The sequence below is a fragment of the Lichtheimia ornata genome (genome assembly GCF_029851405.1).
Source record: "Lichtheimia ornata isolate CBS 291.66 chromosome Unknown scaffold00002, whole genome shotgun sequence".
Classification (NCBI taxonomy): Eukaryota; Fungi; Mucoromycota; class Mucoromycetes; order Mucorales; family Lichtheimiaceae; genus Lichtheimia; species Lichtheimia ornata.
The window spans coordinates 375,985-395,632 of NW_026695322.1; the positions used below are offsets into that span (position 1 = coordinate 375,985).

The window sequence follows — 19,648 nt, forward strand, 5'->3', positions numbered from 1 at the left end:
TCGGCGGTTGATTGAAAATATGTCAGCAATAAAACCACACAGGAGATTTGCCGCGATTACCCAGCCATGCTAGTGTCACACCAATCTGTTGCGGGGTAAGCCGGGATTGTAATGAACACCAACAGCATCACTATTTGCATTACGTTATCCTCCCTTGATGATATTCCACATGATGTATCCCATTTCCGAATTACACCGTTTCTTTGTTATAACCATCATTCTTTGACATGATAATAAAGAAGCCCTTGTCATTGTTTACTATCTCTATTTCTCATATAGAAGGGCGGGGCATGAATATCGATCATAGGGTATCAGTGGTTGGTTTTACTTCTCCACACTATTATAGTAGCTGGATCATCAAAGGTATGCATAGGAGGTGAGAAGGATTTATGTCATGCACCCAAGTTTTATAGTTTATTGTATGCAAAGGGAATCGATCTCTTGATGAGCAAGGTTAAACGTACAGGCGGGTTCCTCGTATATGATGATCTTGATAGCCAGGGCCGTGTGAACACTTATATTTGCTGTATTGGCTCGGGGTTTACAGGAACCCATTGAAACCTTCCTCAAATGTACCCCATGGGTATAAGCAACACTATCTACTATATGAGAACGAATCTTCTGGTACTTATGCATATCGGCATGGCCGTGCATGTTCGAACACACCACACCACTTGTTTATCTCGGTGGCTATTTCCTCTTTTAGATAAGCTCTTTTGTCTTTCAGCCCCACATTTTGGAGATCTGCCGATGCCACATTCGTTATCTAAGCATTATCTTCATTCAATGGCTGTTGCATTTCAGTGGATCCAATACCCATAGTGATTTGTAGCATGATCAATGTATGTAGCTTGTGACCACGTGACAATTAGACATGTAGATTCATCCACCCCCTGCAACAGCATGATGCCCGCGGACTCTTGGCATCATAATGAAACTCCAATTCAAATGGGTTCTTGTCAAATAGGTACATGTCCCTTTCATCCCTTCTTGTTATTTCTCTTACAAATCATTATTTGTGTCCACGTGCCATAAGAGTGGTGCACATGGAATGTTTGGCAGTCATGATGAACATGTGATGATTAAGGTAGCAATATAGATTGTATTTGGGGAGAAGGAAAAAATGGTGGGGAGGGAGGGGGGAGGGAAAGAAGGAAAGGGGGATCCTTTTACGACGAGATTGGTATATTGGAAGAAGCTCGAACGCAAAGACACGAAAGTAATGGGAGAAAGGAAAGAGAGAAAGAAAAAGTTATACAACAAGAAAAGAAAAAAAAGAAAAAGAAAGCAACTTTTCCTCCCCTGATTATACATACAAACACCAACAAAGGCACATGTTTGCTCTAAAGATGGTGGTGATGGAACGATACAACTTTAGCGGCATCCAATGTGTGTGTGCAAGCACGCCATCCCCATTATCGACACTGCCAGACCTTGACAGTTTGATCCACGCTTCCAGTCGCCACCACAGGGCTGATCATACAATAACTATAGCAATCACGTTTTAGCCATCTTATCTTTTGTGCTTTCCACAAAATACTCACGCTATGCAAGTAACGAAATGATCGTGTGCTTCCAATGTCTTCATGCAGCGACCCGTTTTCAAATCCCAAATCTTGAGTGTCTTATCATCCGATGCACTAAGCAAGTATTTGCCACTAGGATGAACCACCAATCCTCGCACCCAGTTGTCATGACCACCAAGCGTATGCAAAAGTTGCCCACTGCTATCCCACACCTTGATTGTCTTATCTCTTGAGCCTGTAATCACGTAACGACCAGGGGCACCAGCATCTTTTGACTTGGACTATAGATATAAATAGTTAGATAAATCGTATCAAAGTAAAACCATCTTGATAGTATACCTCATCGCCCACCATCTCTTGGATGTAAGGATATGCGTTGCTGGGTGCAAATATGGCACATTCGACAACGTGTTCATGTCCTCGGAATTCAACCTTGGATTCACCAGTTTGGGTATCCCACAATCGAGCCGTCTAATAAGCCAACAATTTCGCATAAGATAAATGGGCTATCTTGCTATAGATAACAAAACATTGCTTACCTGATCATTGGATGCAGTGACCAATAACCGACCATCTTCGCTTGAAACGACCGAGCGAACCCATTCGAGATGTCCAGTGAATGTCTTAGTACAATAGCTGATGATAAGGACCAGAGGTAAGTATGTGTGCATGTCCATTCATATGATGATGATCTACATACCCAGATGCAAATTCCCAGACTTTGATGGTCTTGTCTCTGGAAGCCGAAACGATCTTATCACCGGAAGGAAGGAAGGTAACAGAGGAGACGCTGTGATCGTGACCATAGAGCGTTTTGATACACTTGTAATCGTTGTTCACATCCCACACCTTGATAGTCAAGTCAGCCGAACACGAGACTATAATTCATGGCATAAGATTTCATTGATCATACAAAAATAAATAGATGTACTTACCAAGGTAGTTGCCCTTGGGATCAAAGGCAAGATCTTGTACAGCTTTTGTATGTCCTTTAAGGGTGCATTCAAAGTCGCCCGTTTCATAATCCCAAATCTTGATGGTGGTATCTTCGGAAGCAGAGGCAAGGATTTGGTAAACAGGATGAAATGCAACGCGCGTGACAGGACTACGATGACCTGTCAGGTCATGCTTTTCAGGAGGGCGAGGGATCCAGTCAACTGAACTGCTTTGCTTGCGAACGGGAGCGTTGTTCAACTCTTCTTGCAAATGGGTGTTTTTACTCTCGAGATCCATGACCTATGCATCCATGTTAACTACATTCATTCGCCCTTATCCACCACCATCAACACCCCCTCATCCACCCCCTTGTTTTCTCTCTCTCTCTCGCTCGCTCTTTTTCTATCCAAATGGGTTGTTGCCCTGGTACCTTTTTCTGCAAACGGATCACGGAACTCCATTTCTTCTCGAGTAAACCAGCATATTTTGTCTTGGGATCAGGTGTAAAATCATCGTTTTGACTCTCGATCTTTAGAGCATTGAAGGATTCGGTAAATCCACTGGCGTTGAGATAATCGAGCATCGCCTTGTGTCTGAGAAAAAGCCGCCCCCACCAAATCCAAGATATAGAAAGAAAAGCCAAGAAAAAACCTCAATGAGTCAACATCTTTTTAAAGTAGATGGCTATTCCCATGTCACTTACAGCTCATCTCGTTGACGGTCGGATAGAATGCTTGACATTGAGCTGGCCGGCTGAAATAAAGGTGGGGTAAAAGAATAAAGAAAGTAGTCGAGTTGTGGATCAGCGTAAAAAGGAGAATCGCTTGTTTGGGATCAAGGGAATCACTTGTTGTAAAGTGAGAGTGAATGAATAAAGGTATTAGTCTGATAAAAAGAAAGCGTAGACACGCGAGGTTTGGAAGCGGTTGGAAAAAAAGAAGACTGAAAGGGTGCGACATCCAAGTAGAGGGCACCGAAAAGGGCTCACGCGGAGGTTGAACTGTTACGTCGGGCGTAACGGCGTGCGTCTTGAGTTACATGTCTTCTTTAGAAAAAGGATTATCAGCTCCTTCTCCTTCACATCAACGATACAACTTCCCCATCCATCCATACTACCATATACTATGACATGTGTATTTAAAAGCGTCATTGTTCAGTGTAAAGGTTATCCTGCAGTGTAACCAATTTTGCTTTACCCCAACATCCATTATCATTTACCAATGATGATGCATCTCCACCACAAATAAACCCGTTTGTGCAAAATGCAAGGACCACAATACAATTCAATTCGAATCATTCATTATAAACTACCCAATATTGGTTGATAGGATTGAATCCATGTGCATGAGGTGTTGTTTCTATGTCAAGCTTCTATTTCATTCATCTCATCAATCATCAGGAACGGTGTTACATGGTGTGTGGAGGAGGATGCACCACACTGTGTCCCCCCTCCCTCTGCTGCTTTATGAATCTCGCCGATCCCAAATGTATCTATCTTTATTTTTTCACCCTATGAAAAGGGCAATGATAATAGCACAACTATTGTATGTGCTCCAACCAAGGCACCATGTGGTTAACAAGATCTCTCTTTATCACGAGCCATTGATGCTGCAACCATATCCGATGACACAGTTTACATGCATCTATTATCATCGAACAAAAGCTGCCATTGGATGGATCCATGCCGGAGTTGAGTAACACATGCATAACACAACGACATGCAGCAACGAATATCATGCCATTATGATCGTTCTCAGGACATTGTCTTTTATAAAAGCAAGGCAAAATCAGGTACCAATATACCAACCGGTGAGTCTTTGCGGACCGGTTCCGTGTCGGTGCTATTCCACGTTGCACAGGTCGGATACAACGTCTAACTCAGATCTCTATCCGTAGCACTTGCAAGCTTTTTTTACTCTTCAAATCATGAGGCTCCAATGTATGCAGATGAAAAGGATTTGCGTGTTTTATGATGATAGACTGCCATCGGCGTATTTTACAAAAGAGAGAGAGAAAAAAGAATAGGATAAAAGAAGAGGGGGAAAAAAGGGAGGGAAAGAACAAATTAAAGAAGGACACTTTTTTTTTACCATCCGGGCTGCTTGTTGGTGTTGCCTTGCAGTACCCAATCGGCAATATAAGGGAAGGTTTCAAACTCTTGTTGCTCGACACGTGTTAGGTTGGAGTTGATGGGTGTCAATGCAGGTCGTTCACGCGTAAATTCTTCGTCAAAGTTGGATGTATCCAAGCGACCAGTAATGGTAGGGTAGAATGGAGGTGGTACACGCTTAGCAACCATATCATCCCAGTTGACACCACGGAAGAATGGATGTTCTTTAATCTCTACAGCATCGTTCTTTCCAGCACCAAGACGTCTTGCAGGATCACGGGTCAACAACTATATAGCACGCATTTCTCTTTTAGTCATGCCATGTTTCACTAGAAGTCCATGTGACATTTTACTTACACGTTGGCAAATAGATACTGAATCCCGAGACATGTTGATGGGGTAAAGGATTTCATCTTCCAAAATGGCATCGAAAATTTCATCTTCATCTTCACCACGGAAAGGAGACTAAAAAAGTAAAAGGTTTGTTAAGCCATGCTGCATCCTCAACTACGTGGAGATGTAAATCATTACCTGACCAAGCAACATTTCATAGATCAAGACACCAAATGCCCACCAATCGACAGCACGTCCATACTTTTGCTCCAACAAAATCTCAGGTGCCATGAATTCAGGTGTACCACAGAACGTGCCCGTCGTGCAACCAAACCACATGTTCTCCTTGCACAGACCATAATCAGCAATCTTGATATGACCATCAAGGCCAAGCAAAATGTTGTCCAACTTTAAATCACGATAGATGATGCCTTGGCTGTGGAAGTATTCGAGAGCCAACAACACTTCACACGCATAGAATCTAATGATAAAATCCCATTAGCATGAACCATTCGGGTGGTGGTGATGGTCATAATAAGATTCCACTTACTTGGCACGTCGTTCAGAGAAGGGTTCACGTTGAATATGCCACATCAAATCACCACCACTAACGTATTCCATGACAAAGTAGACACGAGACTCGGTTTGGAAACAAGAGTGCAAGCCAATAAGGAAAGGATGACGTTCACGATTAGCAGCTTGGAAGATACGTTTTTCGGAGCGCACACTAAAGATCCATGTTTTGTCAAGCCAACGATTGCTTATCAATACCACTCAAAATGATGCTCCTTACCTTTCAATTTCATCATTGTCCATGATAAAGCGCTTCTTCAGCACCTTGACAGCATACAAATTTCTATCGTGCTTTTCCTCTGCAAGCATGACCTATAGGTATCCATTGATATGATTAGCCTCATATGTAGAGAGCCTTGTAATAGCGTTACTTACCTTGCCAAAGTTACCCTTACCAAGCACTGCCAAAAAGTTGAAATCATCAAGACCAACGGCTTTGCCAACGGCTTGTTTTGGTGGAGGCTAAATAGAGGAGTCAATCATTGGATCTCTCTACATCCCATATAAATCAATACATACTCTAGGAGCCATATCCATGGATGGAGGATAAGGTTGTTGTTGTTGCTGCATGGGTTGGTTATATGGAGGACGACCCATCATAGCAGGGTTGGGTATCGGTGCATAAGGCGATGGTGTTTGCTGTTGCATCACAGGGCGTACATTGGATGGAGGGTAAGGTTGCTGCTGAGGAGGAGGTTGTTGATATCTGGGATCAGCAGGGTAAGGTTGATAAGGCTGACCAGGACCAGGAACAGGTACCATATGAGGAGGTGGTGGTTGTGGCATGTTCATTCGACCTGGGCTCATACCAGGTTGCTGTTGTTGCACAGGAGGACGAGGCTGCTGCTGCATATGCTGAGGAGGCATTTGCTGAGGAGGCATTTGTTGATGCATGGGTGGCTGTGGTTGTTGTTGTGGAGATGTCTGTTGCTGTTGCTGTTGCAATGACAATTGGGATAGCTGAGTAGAAATGGATTCCGTAGGTGTCGAAGGTGATCCACCGGTAGATAATTCAGGCAAAGAGCCTTGGTCATCAGGTCGTGGTGGTGTAGGTTTGCTTGCAGAGGAAGTCGAAGGACCTGTTTCTAATGTCTTACGCTTGGCAGCCTTGATCTCGGCAAGCATTTGGTTGGCCATTTCCATTGATAGACCACAGAAATCAGGCACAAAGTGCTGGCACTTGGTATGACATGTGATATCACACTCTATAGAAATATCATATTCAGCAACAACCCATGTATAAATGTGTATGTTCATTGCCACTAACCTGAACATTTCTTTGCACCACGTGAACCAAGAGGAAGCATGTAACCACAATGACAACACCAGTTGGCACCAATGTTGGTGATAGGTTCGAATCGATGAGGGATCCTGTGATTGAGTTTGTCCTCGTCGGCATCCTACAACTCGATATTAGCGAACCTAAAGTCCCACAAAAAAAGAATCATGCAAGCCTTACCGTTTCGGATTGTGATCTCGAGATACATTTGGTAACCACCTTTTGATAGCACTTCTTGTGACATGTGTACTCACAATCTATTTCACTCCATCATCAATATACACATGTACACTTTTTTTTGCCTTTTGAGTATTACTTACCTTCACATTGATAACCACTGTTGACCAAGAATTCGCCACAAAGAGAACACTTCATGACATTGTAGAACTTCTTTTCCACAAATTGATGGCCATTCATCTCATGTACTTCTCCAGGACGTTGACGCACAGCACCAACACGACCTAGCTTGTCTAAAGGACGACGGTTGGCAGCCTCACGAACTACAAGGGAAAAAACGACATTAGCATCATTCGATTTGCAAGATAGGGATACCCATCCTTACCAAAGTTGAGACGAAGTGCAAGTTCACCAAGGGGTTCGACATCAAACCATGCTTGAATACCTTCTTGAGTTGATTGGACGGCCACAGGTTGTTGAGGAACGGGTGAATGGGGGTCAGCAGATCCGAGGGTATCTTGACTGCGTTGCTGAGCCACCTCAGCAGATACCCATCCTTGGCCACCTTCCTGTTGGATTTTGCGCTTTCTAAGACCCTCGGCAATGTCGGTGATCTTGAGCCATAGGATACCAATTGGCAAATTACGTTCCACAGCCTGATCATAAATGGCAATTTCCACCTCGGACGCCTTGTTGACATGAATCTCGCATTCCTCGAGCCATTTATCATTGCGAGTAGGACGAGAGCGATACACCACATTGCCATCAATCTTGACATAGACCACTGTCTCAGGCATACGGATCATTCTTGTAGGAGCATGAGCCAACTCACGAGCTTCAATAATCTGAAGTTGCAATTTGCCAGTAACGGGACGACGCAATCCAGGTGGGACACGAGCAGAGAGAGGTGTTTCAAGTTCTACAAAGGGTGCATATGTTAAAAAAAGGGTTTGTGTAAATCCATAAATGAAAATTACACTTACCATAGTCATCCTCATCTCCTTCACCAATGTAAAGTCCCTTGTACTTTCTCAAAGCTCGATCCAAAAGGTTACGTTTCTCAACGCTCTCGTACAATTGACCTTGGACCTCATCACGTTGCCTTCGATCACCAGGCGAAGCTGACTTTTCAATGACATCGGCCATTGTCTTGATACCAGTAAGCACCTTCTTTTCAACATCCAATTTGTATTCAAGTTCATGCAACTTGAGGGACACCTTGGGCTTGTTGTAAGGAACAGCACTTGTCAACAAGTCTATATATATCCATAAATGAGTCATCATGGAAACTCATTCATCCTATTATCCATATCTTACCTAAATTTGTGAACTTTTTTGCACCCGTGGCACCGGTGGTAGGTGTTGTAGTAGGAATGCTGCTGGATCGAGGAGGCGTGGAGAGAGAGGATGCAGCAGGAGATTGAAGTGGGCTGTTGGTTTTATTTTCACCCGAAGGCGAATCCGATGCATCATTGGCACCACCCGTTGTCGAGTCATCCGATGAGCCATGTGTGGACGTTCTTAGCGAGCGAGTCTGAAGCTTGTGCAATTCCTCGGAAAAGTAGTCAATGTATTTTTGCGATTCCTTGATCTGCGTCTCGCACTGAGATATGGTGTTGGCATCCGTAAGCAGGGAACGAAGATGGATGGCTCGATCACGGAGGGTCTTGTTATCATCGAGCTTCTTTTGTAGCTCACGGATCTTGGTTTCGTGATTCTAAAAGAGGGATTCATCAGTGCATTTGTTACGTAATAGAGATATAGAGTGTATCCATGGCACCGTAACCATCGCAACCACCCACCACCACCACAAAAGGTTAAGGGAGAGAGAGAGAAAATAAACTTACCATGGTTTCTTATGTCTCCTTGTTGTTATGTACGGGGCAAAGAAACTGTAGAGTACAAAGAGACGAGTCGTTCCAGGGGATGAACCTGAATAGGCATCAAGACAAACGTGAGCATGGTCGTGAACAGTAACGAGATGATGAAATGACAAGTTGTTTCGAAGAGATGGCGAGGGTTACCTTTTTCTTTTGAGTGAGAATTAGGTTCTGAAATAAACGAGAAAAAGAAACAAGAGAAAGGTTGAAATGGCAAGTTGTCCTTGGATTCCCTGGTGTTTGTCGTTTAACCCAAGCCGAGAAGAAAGAGTACTGAAAAGAGCCAAGGCTTACCAGATGGCTCACCACCCACACAATTTCAACAACCGATACATGTGCATCGTGTGCGAGTGTATGTGGTGTATGTGTGCGTGCGTGCGTGTGTATGTGTGTGTATCCGTGACACTAAATGGACCGACCCACTCAACAACGACGTTCACTTTGGACGCTCCTCATTCAGTATTCCCTTCTTTTCTTTTCTTTTCTTTCTTTCTTTTTCATCCCATCCACATCCAAGATGCCAATCAACTAAAATTGGATGTTTCAGATAAACCAACATCAAGGATGAAACAAGAAGCACCCATTTTCACTTTATTCTTTTTGTATCACACTTGATCATCATTCATAATGAATTGCTTATTGGCCTCTTTCAGATGACGTGTGTTTCATATGTATATCTTTATGAGATGGTAGTGGTATTTCTAATGTACAAAAGAGAGAGAGAGAGGGGGGGGCAAAAGTCTAAGAGGTGCATCTATGTTCATCATGTCGATTTGAAATCCAATATAGCGTTTTTCGTCTTTTCATATACAAAGAAGGTCAATGAGATGGCAGGTGCAACCTTGATAAGAGCGACGTTCAAGCCTTTATAAAGACTACTGACACCTTCTTGCTCAGCAATGAGTCGCATGCACTTTATCCAGGAACGGCTCGCATATTCAGGAATGGATTGGATCACGTAATCTTTCCGATAAGGACCTTGTACTTGCAAGCGTTTGCGTACCACATCCATTGGATAGACCACTGATTTCGATATGACACCTGCTAACGCGCCGCTGGCTGCATCGTGGATGGGTTTGTGTTTTTCCGATAGAATTTTGTTTTCCTACACCAAATGCACGAAATGAGCCGATATTGTAAACCCAGCCTACCGGTTCGTTCTTCATCCACTTACTCTTGCTTTTTCAAATGCTGTGGCAAACCCATCATAAGTCATAAACACCATCCCCATGTACGGCATGATTTGAACAATAGCAGGCCAAACTCCCCAATAAAATCCTCGAATCCCTTCCGTTTGATGAATCAACCGTACAGCTTGAACAATCCCCGTGTAATGCTAATGATGATGCATGGGATCAGTGATAATGATCATAAAGGTTGTTGTCAATGTACCTTTTTTGTTCCTTGCATAGCAAATCGTGTTCGAAGTAGATCCAATGGATAAGTTGCAGCTGTGGCTACGCTACCAGCAAACATGCCTGCCATAAATGTCTTTGCTGATCGTGGTAGTTTGTTTTGAGCATCCTGATTTTTATACATAAGTGAGAATGTGGATAGGATAAATCACCATAGACAACCATTACCATCTTTTCAACAGCAAGCTCGATCTCCCTGTAAGCACAAAACTCGACAGCATTGTAGAGTAGATAAAGGTATTCAGCTGCCAGATTGCCCTTGTACAATCCCTGTGAAACTCAAACACGTCAGTCTCCTAATCTTGTCACATACACCGCCGCCACCGCCGACACGTTATGCATACATACACGAATGCCTTCTTCACGTAATATCATCTTTAATGCTGGTAACATCCTTGCATACTTGATTCCATTGCTTGTCTTGCCAGTCCCCTTCAAGAGCTGAAACTCTGTCCGATGAGGTTGCAATTGTAAACGGATCTTGAGCACATCAAGTGGGGCAGTTGCAAATCTACATGTAGCGTATTCATAAAGGTGCTCTTCGATGTGTACTATGTTCCCTTTACTTTCTACCTGGATACGATGCCTGCCGTTGCACCACAAAAAGCCGCTTCGTAGCCGTTGAGACGAGAGTCGCTGATATAGGATGGCATGGATACCAGAACAAAGAAAAGACCCACCTCATTCCCGCGTTCACCCGTCACCCTTTTATTACGTTCCACCCCCAACAATTCATGCACCCAAGGAATAATCAATACATCATACCCTCCCTCTTCCTCAAACTCACTCACACGTGATTTTATTTTTCAATACATCATTGCTAAGGAGTCTTATTATGTCTTGTTTATGGATACTACGCCGTTGGGTCATTCCTCGATCATTTCATGCTTGCGAGCAAATGTCAAAAGTGATAGCTGTGATAACAGATAACGAAATCCAGCAATCGACGATATCCGCTTAAACTTAATTCCAATCGCTAATCCAAAAAAAGTTCATTGATCCCGTTCACTTCCCTGACAACATGTTGTTCCATCACCCTCTTCAACCTAGATAGACGTTAGCCTAAATCACCGATGCATTAGCATCCAATTCAAGATATGGATCCGATCCACCATGATGACCCTGCATAGATTGATCCTGGTGACTCAGCGAGATGTGTGTATGCAATCAACAACACCATGACCCAATTCCTTTTTATATGAGAATTCATTTTTTAATAAAAGATCGTGATCTATCTACATTCAAATCTTTTGTCAATGAAGACAAACCAAGACCATGGCCACCTTGATTCTTAAAGAGCATATGCAAGCCTTGTTGAGGTGATCTTGTTCGATGTTCAGAGGGTGCAGGTGGTTGGTGAGGAGGATGATTTGGAGACGAAGAAGGTTGTTGTTGAGAAGAGGTAGAAGTAGGAAAATGGATTGAGGTGGATTGTGGTGGTGGTGAGGATAAGCCATCAGGGAGAGAGGGGCGTTTGCGAATAATTCGATGACGATAAAGCTCCAAGATATCAGGTGATATACTGCGAGACCTTGCTAGTTGTTCGGATGGAGTAGGCGAGGGTGCAGTAATAGCTGTGGATTCGGATTGTTTGCGAGAAGCAATGGACAACACTTCTTCATCCTCGGTCATGTACACTGATGATACTTCACTTGCTCTTCGTGATCCATATCCATCTTGAATTGAAAGTGCTCGAATAATATCATCGCGTGATCGTACAACAGGTCGTGATGAAGGTCGATGGGTTTTGAGGACATGCAATGTATCTTGTGCTTGTTCAAGCATGTTTGCATATTCCCGCATCTTTTCTCCCACATTACTTGCTGTGCCATGATGCTTTTGTTGATGCTGTTCAATCGATTCGAGTCTTTCTTGAAGCTGGCTGTTCTCATAGACGATCTAAAATTGAAGCAGCAATGTGAATAATGCGTGCCTATACGAGAGAGAGAGAGAAAAAGATCGGCACTTACATTGGCTAAATTAGAGTGCATATGCCTAATGACGTGTGTCGTCTTGCCATCCGATTCTTTTTGTGTCCGTACTGCATTCTCCAACAACACCTGTAGATCCACATTCACCTCCTGCGTAGTAGTCAAGTCATGCTCGATCTCAACTAGTGAGGAAAAGTAAGATCAAGGCTCATACATCATATGGTTTACTTACCAAGTTTTTGGGTATAATTGGAAACTCGATCCTTGGAATCTTTCTAATGGAGAGTGTAAGGATAAATCAAGGGAAAAAAAGAGTGTTAATCGCACTTGCCAAATCAAGAGCCATGCCATCAATCTGCTTTGCCAAGCCCTCCATTTCACTACGAAATCGATGTAGTTCTTGTTTTGCTTGCTCCACATCACGCATGAGATTCTCGTGTTCCTGATCGTCCAAGACAGTGGGGGGAAGTGAAAGAGGTCGATTGTAAGAGGATGATGATGATCGTAGCGGCATTGAATAAGAGGGCTAATAATGCATTTAATCAACCTGCCGATATAGAAAAAACAACATGCGATGTAGGGTCGCTTACCTTTATGTAATGTTCTCGTTGTGAATGAGCAATGCGATTGTCTTCATGCATGGTATACTCCACGCTCTCAATATTATGGTGTGTGCTATGTGCTTTTCCATGTAATCGTCGTATGCCATCACTGTCGCCATTCGCTAATATAAAAAGAAAGGTCAGCATATAAAAGGTGCAGCATTTCATGTCACACCAAAACCAACCTTGTCTTGTAACGTTTGTCTTTGAAGCGCGATGACTTGATTTAGAACCACCCAACGCTATCTATACTAGTTGATGAGAAATAAAGGAAGGTGGACCCTGATTGAGTGTCAATGAGATATACCTGGGTCTCGGGAAAGTTCATTTACTGCTGCATGAACGCAGAGAGGAACCAGACAGCACAATTGTGAAGAGTGACGATAAGTCGATGCCAAGGTGAATAGGGAGGGATTGGTTGTTCTTTGTTGTGTTGTTGGGTTGGTGAGTTGGTTGGTTGGTTGGTTGACGAAAAGAAGGCTGGTTGAGCAGCAGCAGCAGCGACTAGGAGAGAAAACGACGGGAATAAGAGAGAGGGAAGAGAGAGCACGCTGACACGATAATGTCGGGCTGACCCAAATGAGGCTCGTGACGTTTTGGGACACACTATCACGCTTTTGTTTCTTCTTTCTTCACACACAAACCAACTACTACTATGCAACCTTCGTTTATCTCGCGTGCAGTCCATAAGCCTCTCATTCAATTCGTGGGTTCAAGGGCCAACTTGTGGAAAAGTATGTCCAATGGCTTGAGCCCTCTTCATTTTGTTAACTCCCCCTTCCCTCTTAGATGCACCCTCCCATGCTGGTCCCCATCCAATGACGCCCGCTAACCTCGAAAAGCACGTTGCCAAGGCCAACCCCACACCTGCTGCACCTGCCAAGCAACCCACCCACTCCAAGGGAGCATTGGAATTCGCTGACTTGCCAGCACGATACCGCCGTGCACCTCTTAGTGAAGCCGAAATGGAAGCTATCGAGGTAACTATAATATACATCTCTTTTTCCCATAGAATGCTGTGATATTAATATGAATTACTTTATTATAGTCTGGAGGTGCTACTCTTATCATTTAAGTCTGTTACGAATAAATGCAGCAAAGTGATATAGAGACATAGAGATCATCACGTTGTTGTTATCACATTATTGCCCGCATGGGTGTTGTCGTATGGAATCTTTGAGCTTCAGCTGCCGATCCGACCCGATGCATCCTCAGTCTTCTCATCAACAATGTTATCCTCACGTATTATCTTTGCTCTTCTTGCACGTTGGACATATGAGACGAGTGTGGCCAACCATCCAATGAACACTATCCAGCACATGGCATCCGCTGCTCGAAGCTGTTGGCATGCACTATCCATTTTAACCACCCATGGAAACGCTTCTGGATTATTGTAAATGATCCTCCATGACATGTAATCCCGCCACGTGCATGTCATTGCTGATTCAGGTGCTGTCATAATATCGGCTCCAGGCAATACGGGTAATAATGCGGCGAGAAAGAGTGCGGCTGAAAAACATCCAATGCTGCCAAGGAATGTTCTACATGGTTGCCATGCTGGATAAGAAGGGCTTGGGTCACAAAAAAGAATGATGCTGTAAACAAGGGCACACACTGCTGGGATGAGCATGTACACATAGGTTGCTGGGAAAGTGAATGTGGTATAGTTGCCTGGTGGATACAATTGACATTAATACACATACACATACATACGTTATCCATTGTATGCTCCTTACCAAAGCCTGACAATGCGGCTCCATTAGAGATGAATGAACGGATATCGACGGCCACACCAATGAGAAGGCCTGTAAGGATAATGCATAGGATAGCGTTGGCGAGGTGGATCCATCGAAGTAAATGCAATGTTTTCGATTTCTCGCGTAGTTGATGAATGAATGCTGCTGAGGTTGTCATTTCAAATGATAAAGAGAAATAAAGAAAGTAAAATAACGTTGATCACGGCTGCATTGAACGATAATCTCCTGAAAAGCAAAATTGGATTGGTCTTTAGGAGAGAGAAAGAGGGAAGAAATGATAAGGGCTAGACTGCTGATACAACAATGTAAACGCTCAGGTTGGACAAAAATCATAAATTGCCCAATCCCAAAGCGGTGTTTTTATTTGGTGTTTTGGATAATGCTACATGGGGATCAATGGCCGGGGAACATACGGTGCTTCCAATTGCTTGATCTCTTCCTCAGTCAACTTCACATTCAATGCTGCAATGGTGTCTTTCAAATGCTCCTCTTTCCTAATACCAACAATGGGTGCTGTCACATGGGACTTTGACAAAACCCAGGCAAGTGCAATCTATCATTTTTGACATGATTAGTCTCCAGGGCATTATTTCACAGAGCTTGCATGTTGTGCAGTATACGTACCTGTGCGGGAGGCACCTGCTTCTTTTCTGCCAGGGCAATCACATTATCAATAATGGTGTCTTCCATTTCATCATATCGATCACCAAACATGCGTTTGTGAAATGCAGAGCTCTTCTCGCTTCTAGTAGTGTCTCGCTTTTTGCCCGTCAACTTGCCCATCGACAAGGGTGACCAAGGGATTTGGGCAATACCTTGATCGATACAATAAGGGATCATCTCTCGTTCCTCTTCACGATACAGCAAGTTGTAAAGATTTTGCATGCATGAAAATTGGGTCCATCCTCGCTTTGCTGCAATGTTGTTGGCTTTTTGAAACTCCCAAGCATGCATCGAACTTGCACCAATGTAGCGCACCTTGCCCATTTTCACCAAATCATGGAGCGCTTCCATCGTTTCTTCAATAGGGGTATTCTAATAGCCCAGCATGGTTACATAAAAAAGTTATACACTTTTCGATTATTTTTCTTACTTGATCAAAGCGATGGATCTGATAAAGATCGATGTAATCCAATTGCAATCGCTCCAACGAAGCCTCCACTGCATCAAAAATGTGCTTGCGCGAAAGTCCAAAAGTATTGACCAAATCACCACGATCCATACGTTCTGGCATAGCAGGAAAACCCATACCTACTTCAGGCATCACAGGGAAAAATACCTTGGTTGCAACGACGATGCGATCTCTTGGAAAGGCAAATTTACGAATAGCGTGGCCAAGAATCTTTTCACTCACGCCATTCGAGTACATATCCGCTGTATCGAAAAAGTTGATACCAGCATCATACGCCTTTTTAATCATGTCTAAGGATTCATCTTCATCCAAGGACCAAGAATTCCAGGCTGGGGAACCATACGACATGCATCCAAGGCAAATACGCGACACCTGAAACAAGTGCAAGACATCTTATTGTTGAGCGAATTGTTTCTTGGATACCACCCAAGTAGTCTTTCTTTCACTTACTCGCAAGCCGGTTTTTCCAAAACGAACGTATTGCATGGTTGAAGATGGTGCTTCAGCAGCTGTGCCCATATCCTCGTTAAAAGCGGTGCGAAGGAGAAAGAAGTTTAAGAATACAAATAGTAATGCAACGCGTCATTTTTCAATGGCGTATTTTCGCTGTCTTCTCCGACGACAAATTACAGATTACAAATCAACCGATAGAATGTGAAGATCGACATGCAAACATAGCATGTAGCTTTATGAAAACAATACGAAAGCCCTGTACATCCCTGAATGGACTATGGTTTCAATGATGGTACTCATGAAGCACAAGCGACCCAGTATTCGGAATCGTAGACGCTTGCGCCACCTTGTGTACGTAACATATATAACGCCTTATTACGTGATCATCGCAACAAAACAAGACCTTCTGGTACACAAACAAAATGGACCACATCTTGGGATAAGAGCTACAAGCTAGTAGAGCAAGCCATTTTGGATGCACAGCCGACGGTTCATATGCCGTCAAGTATGGATGGAAAAATCGAAATGCCGCCCACTTCTACCCAACAAGCTTGCTTATCAAATGCTGTACATCGACGTGTTTCTGTGTAGTCGAAATGCATCCATTTGCGAAAAATGGTGTATAGCTATGCATGGAGTGGTGCATGAGAATGACATGAGGACTCATTTATGTGCGATTACAGTGACTCTGCATGTGTTTGGGGACGTGCTTTGTAGGCGTGTGGTGGAGGCGTACAATCAAAAGTAGTCGTCATAAGGTCAACTGGTTACACAAACGTGCAGTGCATGAAAAAGATGATGAAGGCGCGTGTGTATTAGTTGCATACGATAGCGTTAGCTGAGAATAGTCATCGATAAGTATGGTATGTTCCTGCATCTGTGTCACATTGTATCATAGCTCACTCTTTCACGAACATAATGAACCAAGCTTACAATGAACCAAGCTTACGAAACAAGTACTATTATGTTGGGCTTCATCACTTTAAATGTATTATCTTTGTAAATCAAGCGTTTGAGAATCGCCATTGCCTATCGTAGTGAACTGGCGAAGCCTTGGCGATGAATGTAATGTGATAAAAGGGACACAACGTCTCGATACGATAACGTAAAAGATGCAATATCACTTTCTGACCTTCAAATTTGTCCTCCCCGTTTCAGTCCAGAAACCAACCAAGTGATCCACATCATGAACACATGAGTTGAGATGATACCCCAAGTATTACGTTGAATCCAATCTTCATTCAATGAAAAAGTAGAAGAATAGCACATGGTAGTGTGGATGTCTATAAACTAATACTATAATAAAGGAACAGCTTTGCAAATTGACTAGGATACGGGAGGATCACATCGAGACAACAGATAATGTGTCATTGTGTTCTTGATTGCTGCTGCCATGATCATCCTTCATCCGTGGTTGTAAAATAACTGCTTCATGCATTGAATCCAGTACATCAACATCGCCCATGGTTGTTGAACGCCTTTCGTGAAGACATAAACCTTTTACTCAATGCCATCCAATCCATCATCATCCTCAGCCGTATCCACGTGATATGATCCATACTTCCTGCTAACGACGCTCCAAGTAACCAAAGCAACATCCCAGGGTTTCTCATCACTGCATTTGATTGCATCCATCCTTCCAATATGGTGGTTGAAAAGAGCCATGTGATCGCAGCTGATATGCTTCCTTTTCCATCCTGTTCTTGATCTATCTCTTTCTTGGTCATTTTCATTGTTGCTCAACCAGGCGAAGATTGCTTGTATTGTGGCGTACTTGATAGCTGATATGGCATCATCCATTGGAGTCCGTGTGTAATAAAGCAAGTTGCTACGCGTTAATCAAGCTACTTGTATACAATGACTATTTGCTGTTCGCGGAAAAAATGGCTGCAAGGCAAGTTGCTGCAAGTAACATGAGACAATGGAGTGAAGACCTTGTTGTTACGTTTGGTCGTGGCAGAGGAGTGTGCAAGAGCGTGTGTTGTAGTAGAGTGACAAGGTTGTGAACGCTGTATGAGACAATGGAGTAAAGGCATCACTAATAGCAACTGCTGCAATGAATGCTGTTACGATTGGTCGTGGTCGAGGAGTGTACAAGAGCGTGTGTGGTGTCAAGGAACACGGATGCTGTAGTGGGCTGTACACGCCATGGACTTGCCATTCAGTCAAAGACAATCGGATCAAGACAGTTATAGGATTGGCATGATGGGCCGAAGCAGGACAATCGTTCGCATGTGGTAGTCGTACTTGAATGGGGCAACAGTTGAGAATGGGAGGAAGAGACAATAAAGCTGGGAGTGGAAGTGGAAATTAAAGAGGTCAATCTGATCTTGAATGATACTTCTTTGTTTGAGCATAACTCAACCAAATCCTCTCGGATCAAGAAAGTTGAAGGATGGGAATGACGGGCCGGAGAAGGACAATCGTTCACATGTATTGGATTGGGCAACAAAGGTGAGTGGGAGGAACGGGTTGCTAGCTGGCAGTTTACAAATAACTTTGCACAATGATTTTTCTCATATTGGGCGATACTTCTGTGTTTGAGCGTTTTTCAGTCAAATCTCATCGGATCAAGAAAGTTGAATGATGGGCATGCTGGGCTGGAGCAGGACAATCGTTCGTATGCATTGGGTCGGGTAACAAAGGTGAATGGGAGGACTAAGGTTATTAGGTGGCACTTTGAACTATTCCTAAATAGTGTGCAAGAATCATGCATCGCCTGTGCTGAATGACTCAAGTTACACAAACACACCCTCTGCATCTTTTGCTCTATTATAGTCATACTACTTTACATTAAACAAAGGCCACTCTTCATATAACATCACGCTTACAAACATAAAGGTGCCTGTATCTCCAAACTTTACAATGAAACGTGGGGTTTTTATTAGAGCAATGTGCTCGGCTTGGCCAACTGCACCTTGGGTGCAAGTTTCAAGTTCATCATGGCTAATCCCAGATTTCGCAATGTCGCTACCAGCCAAACTGGATCTAGGGGTCGACCTCTTCGACGACGACGACCAAAAAATATTTTTTGGGCTGTTTGCGACATTGAACGCGAAACTTTCACACAAGGTGCAGTTGGCCAAGCCGAGCACACTGTTCTATCAAAGACCCCACGTTTCATTGTAAAGTTCGGAGATACATGCATCTTTATGTTTGTAAGCGTGATGCTATATGAAGAGTGGTATTTGTTCATTGTCAAGTAGGTGGACCCTGGCAGAGCCAAAGATGCAGAGGGTCGTGTTGTGTAACACAGCTACGTTTGCATGAATGAAAGGGTCAATGTATATTACTTTATGGATCATCTGGGAACAGGCATGTATTGCTAGCTAACGGCCACTTTTATCCATTCATCATTGTTGCGAGATCCACTGCATGGGAACGATGCCCTGCTCAGACATTCATTTCCATGATTAAAGTAGGTTGATCGAGCTGATTGAGCGAGCTACTGATCAAAGAGAGATTACATCACTCTGGACATAAGAGCACGCTCGATGTAGCTCAACCGATGTAATCTTGTGTGAGCGTAACTCAAGCTAGAGCA

General features: G+C 43.4%; 7 protein-coding genes across 7 annotated transcripts; 1 reads left to right on the forward strand and 6 right to left on the reverse strand.

Annotated features, from left to right (window-relative positions):
• Window positions 1-1,415: 1,415 nt before the first annotated feature.
• On the reverse strand, window positions 1,416-3,203 carry O0I10_000627 (uncharacterized protein; the record flags this gene model as incomplete). The annotated part of the gene is made up of 8 exons (XM_058480736.1): window positions 1,416-1,488; window positions 1,545-1,807; window positions 1,866-1,997; window positions 2,066-2,162; window positions 2,227-2,404; window positions 2,462-2,762; window positions 2,893-3,055; window positions 3,166-3,203. The coding sequence occupies 8 exons, from the start codon at window positions 3,201-3,203 to the stop codon at window positions 1,416-1,418; spliced, it is 1,245 nt and encodes a 414-aa protein (XP_058348300.1).
• A 1,345-nt stretch (window positions 3,204-4,548) lies between these two features.
• Window positions 4,549-8,784, reverse strand: O0I10_000628 (uncharacterized protein; the record flags this gene model as incomplete). Its single annotated transcript, XM_058480737.1, has 14 exons — window positions 4,549-4,860; window positions 4,930-5,037; window positions 5,104-5,386; window positions 5,456-5,632; window positions 5,699-5,790; window positions 5,854-5,940; window positions 5,998-6,683; window positions 6,746-6,878; window positions 6,938-7,014; window positions 7,078-7,257; window positions 7,320-7,853; window positions 7,918-8,190; window positions 8,252-8,651; window positions 8,782-8,784. The coding sequence occupies 14 exons, from the start codon at window positions 8,782-8,784 to the stop codon at window positions 4,549-4,551; spliced, it is 3,345 nt and encodes a 1,114-aa protein (XP_058348301.1).
• A 793-nt stretch (window positions 8,785-9,577) lies between these two features.
• Window positions 9,578-10,882, reverse strand: O0I10_000629 (uncharacterized protein; the record flags this gene model as incomplete). Its single annotated transcript, XM_058480738.1, has 6 exons — window positions 9,578-9,919; window positions 9,989-10,150; window positions 10,207-10,338; window positions 10,398-10,499; window positions 10,578-10,740; window positions 10,803-10,882. The coding sequence occupies 6 exons, from the start codon at window positions 10,880-10,882 to the stop codon at window positions 9,578-9,580; spliced, it is 981 nt and encodes a 326-aa protein (XP_058348302.1).
• A 553-nt stretch (window positions 10,883-11,435) lies between these two features.
• Window positions 11,436-13,090, reverse strand: O0I10_000630 (uncharacterized protein; the record flags this gene model as incomplete). The annotated part of the gene is made up of 7 exons (XM_058480739.1): window positions 11,436-12,128; window positions 12,200-12,342; window positions 12,393-12,435; window positions 12,492-12,686; window positions 12,751-12,884; window positions 12,948-13,008; window positions 13,070-13,090. 7 exons carry the CDS (start codon window positions 13,088-13,090, stop codon window positions 11,436-11,438), a joined length of 1,290 nt encoding a protein of 429 aa, XP_058348303.1.
• Window positions 13,091-13,417: 327 nt separating this feature from the next.
• O0I10_000631 (uncharacterized protein) lies at window positions 13,418-13,837 on the forward strand (the record flags this gene model as incomplete). The annotated part of the gene is made up of 3 exons (XM_058480740.1): window positions 13,418-13,496; window positions 13,552-13,742; window positions 13,811-13,837. The coding sequence occupies 3 exons, from the start codon at window positions 13,418-13,420 to the stop codon at window positions 13,835-13,837; spliced, it is 297 nt and encodes a 98-aa protein (XP_058348304.1).
• A 108-nt stretch (window positions 13,838-13,945) lies between these two features.
• O0I10_000632 (uncharacterized protein) lies at window positions 13,946-14,676 on the reverse strand (the record flags this gene model as incomplete). The annotated part of the gene is made up of 2 exons (XM_058480741.1): window positions 13,946-14,433; window positions 14,499-14,676. 2 exons carry the CDS (start codon window positions 14,674-14,676, stop codon window positions 13,946-13,948), a joined length of 666 nt encoding a protein of 221 aa, XP_058348305.1.
• A 225-nt stretch (window positions 14,677-14,901) lies between these two features.
• On the reverse strand, window positions 14,902-16,170 carry O0I10_000633 (uncharacterized protein; the record flags this gene model as incomplete). Its single annotated transcript, XM_058480742.1, has 4 exons — window positions 14,902-15,072; window positions 15,144-15,554; window positions 15,613-16,023; window positions 16,102-16,170. 4 exons carry the CDS (start codon window positions 16,168-16,170, stop codon window positions 14,902-14,904), a joined length of 1,062 nt encoding a protein of 353 aa, XP_058348306.1.
• Between the last annotated feature and the right edge of the window lie 3,478 nt (window positions 16,171-19,648).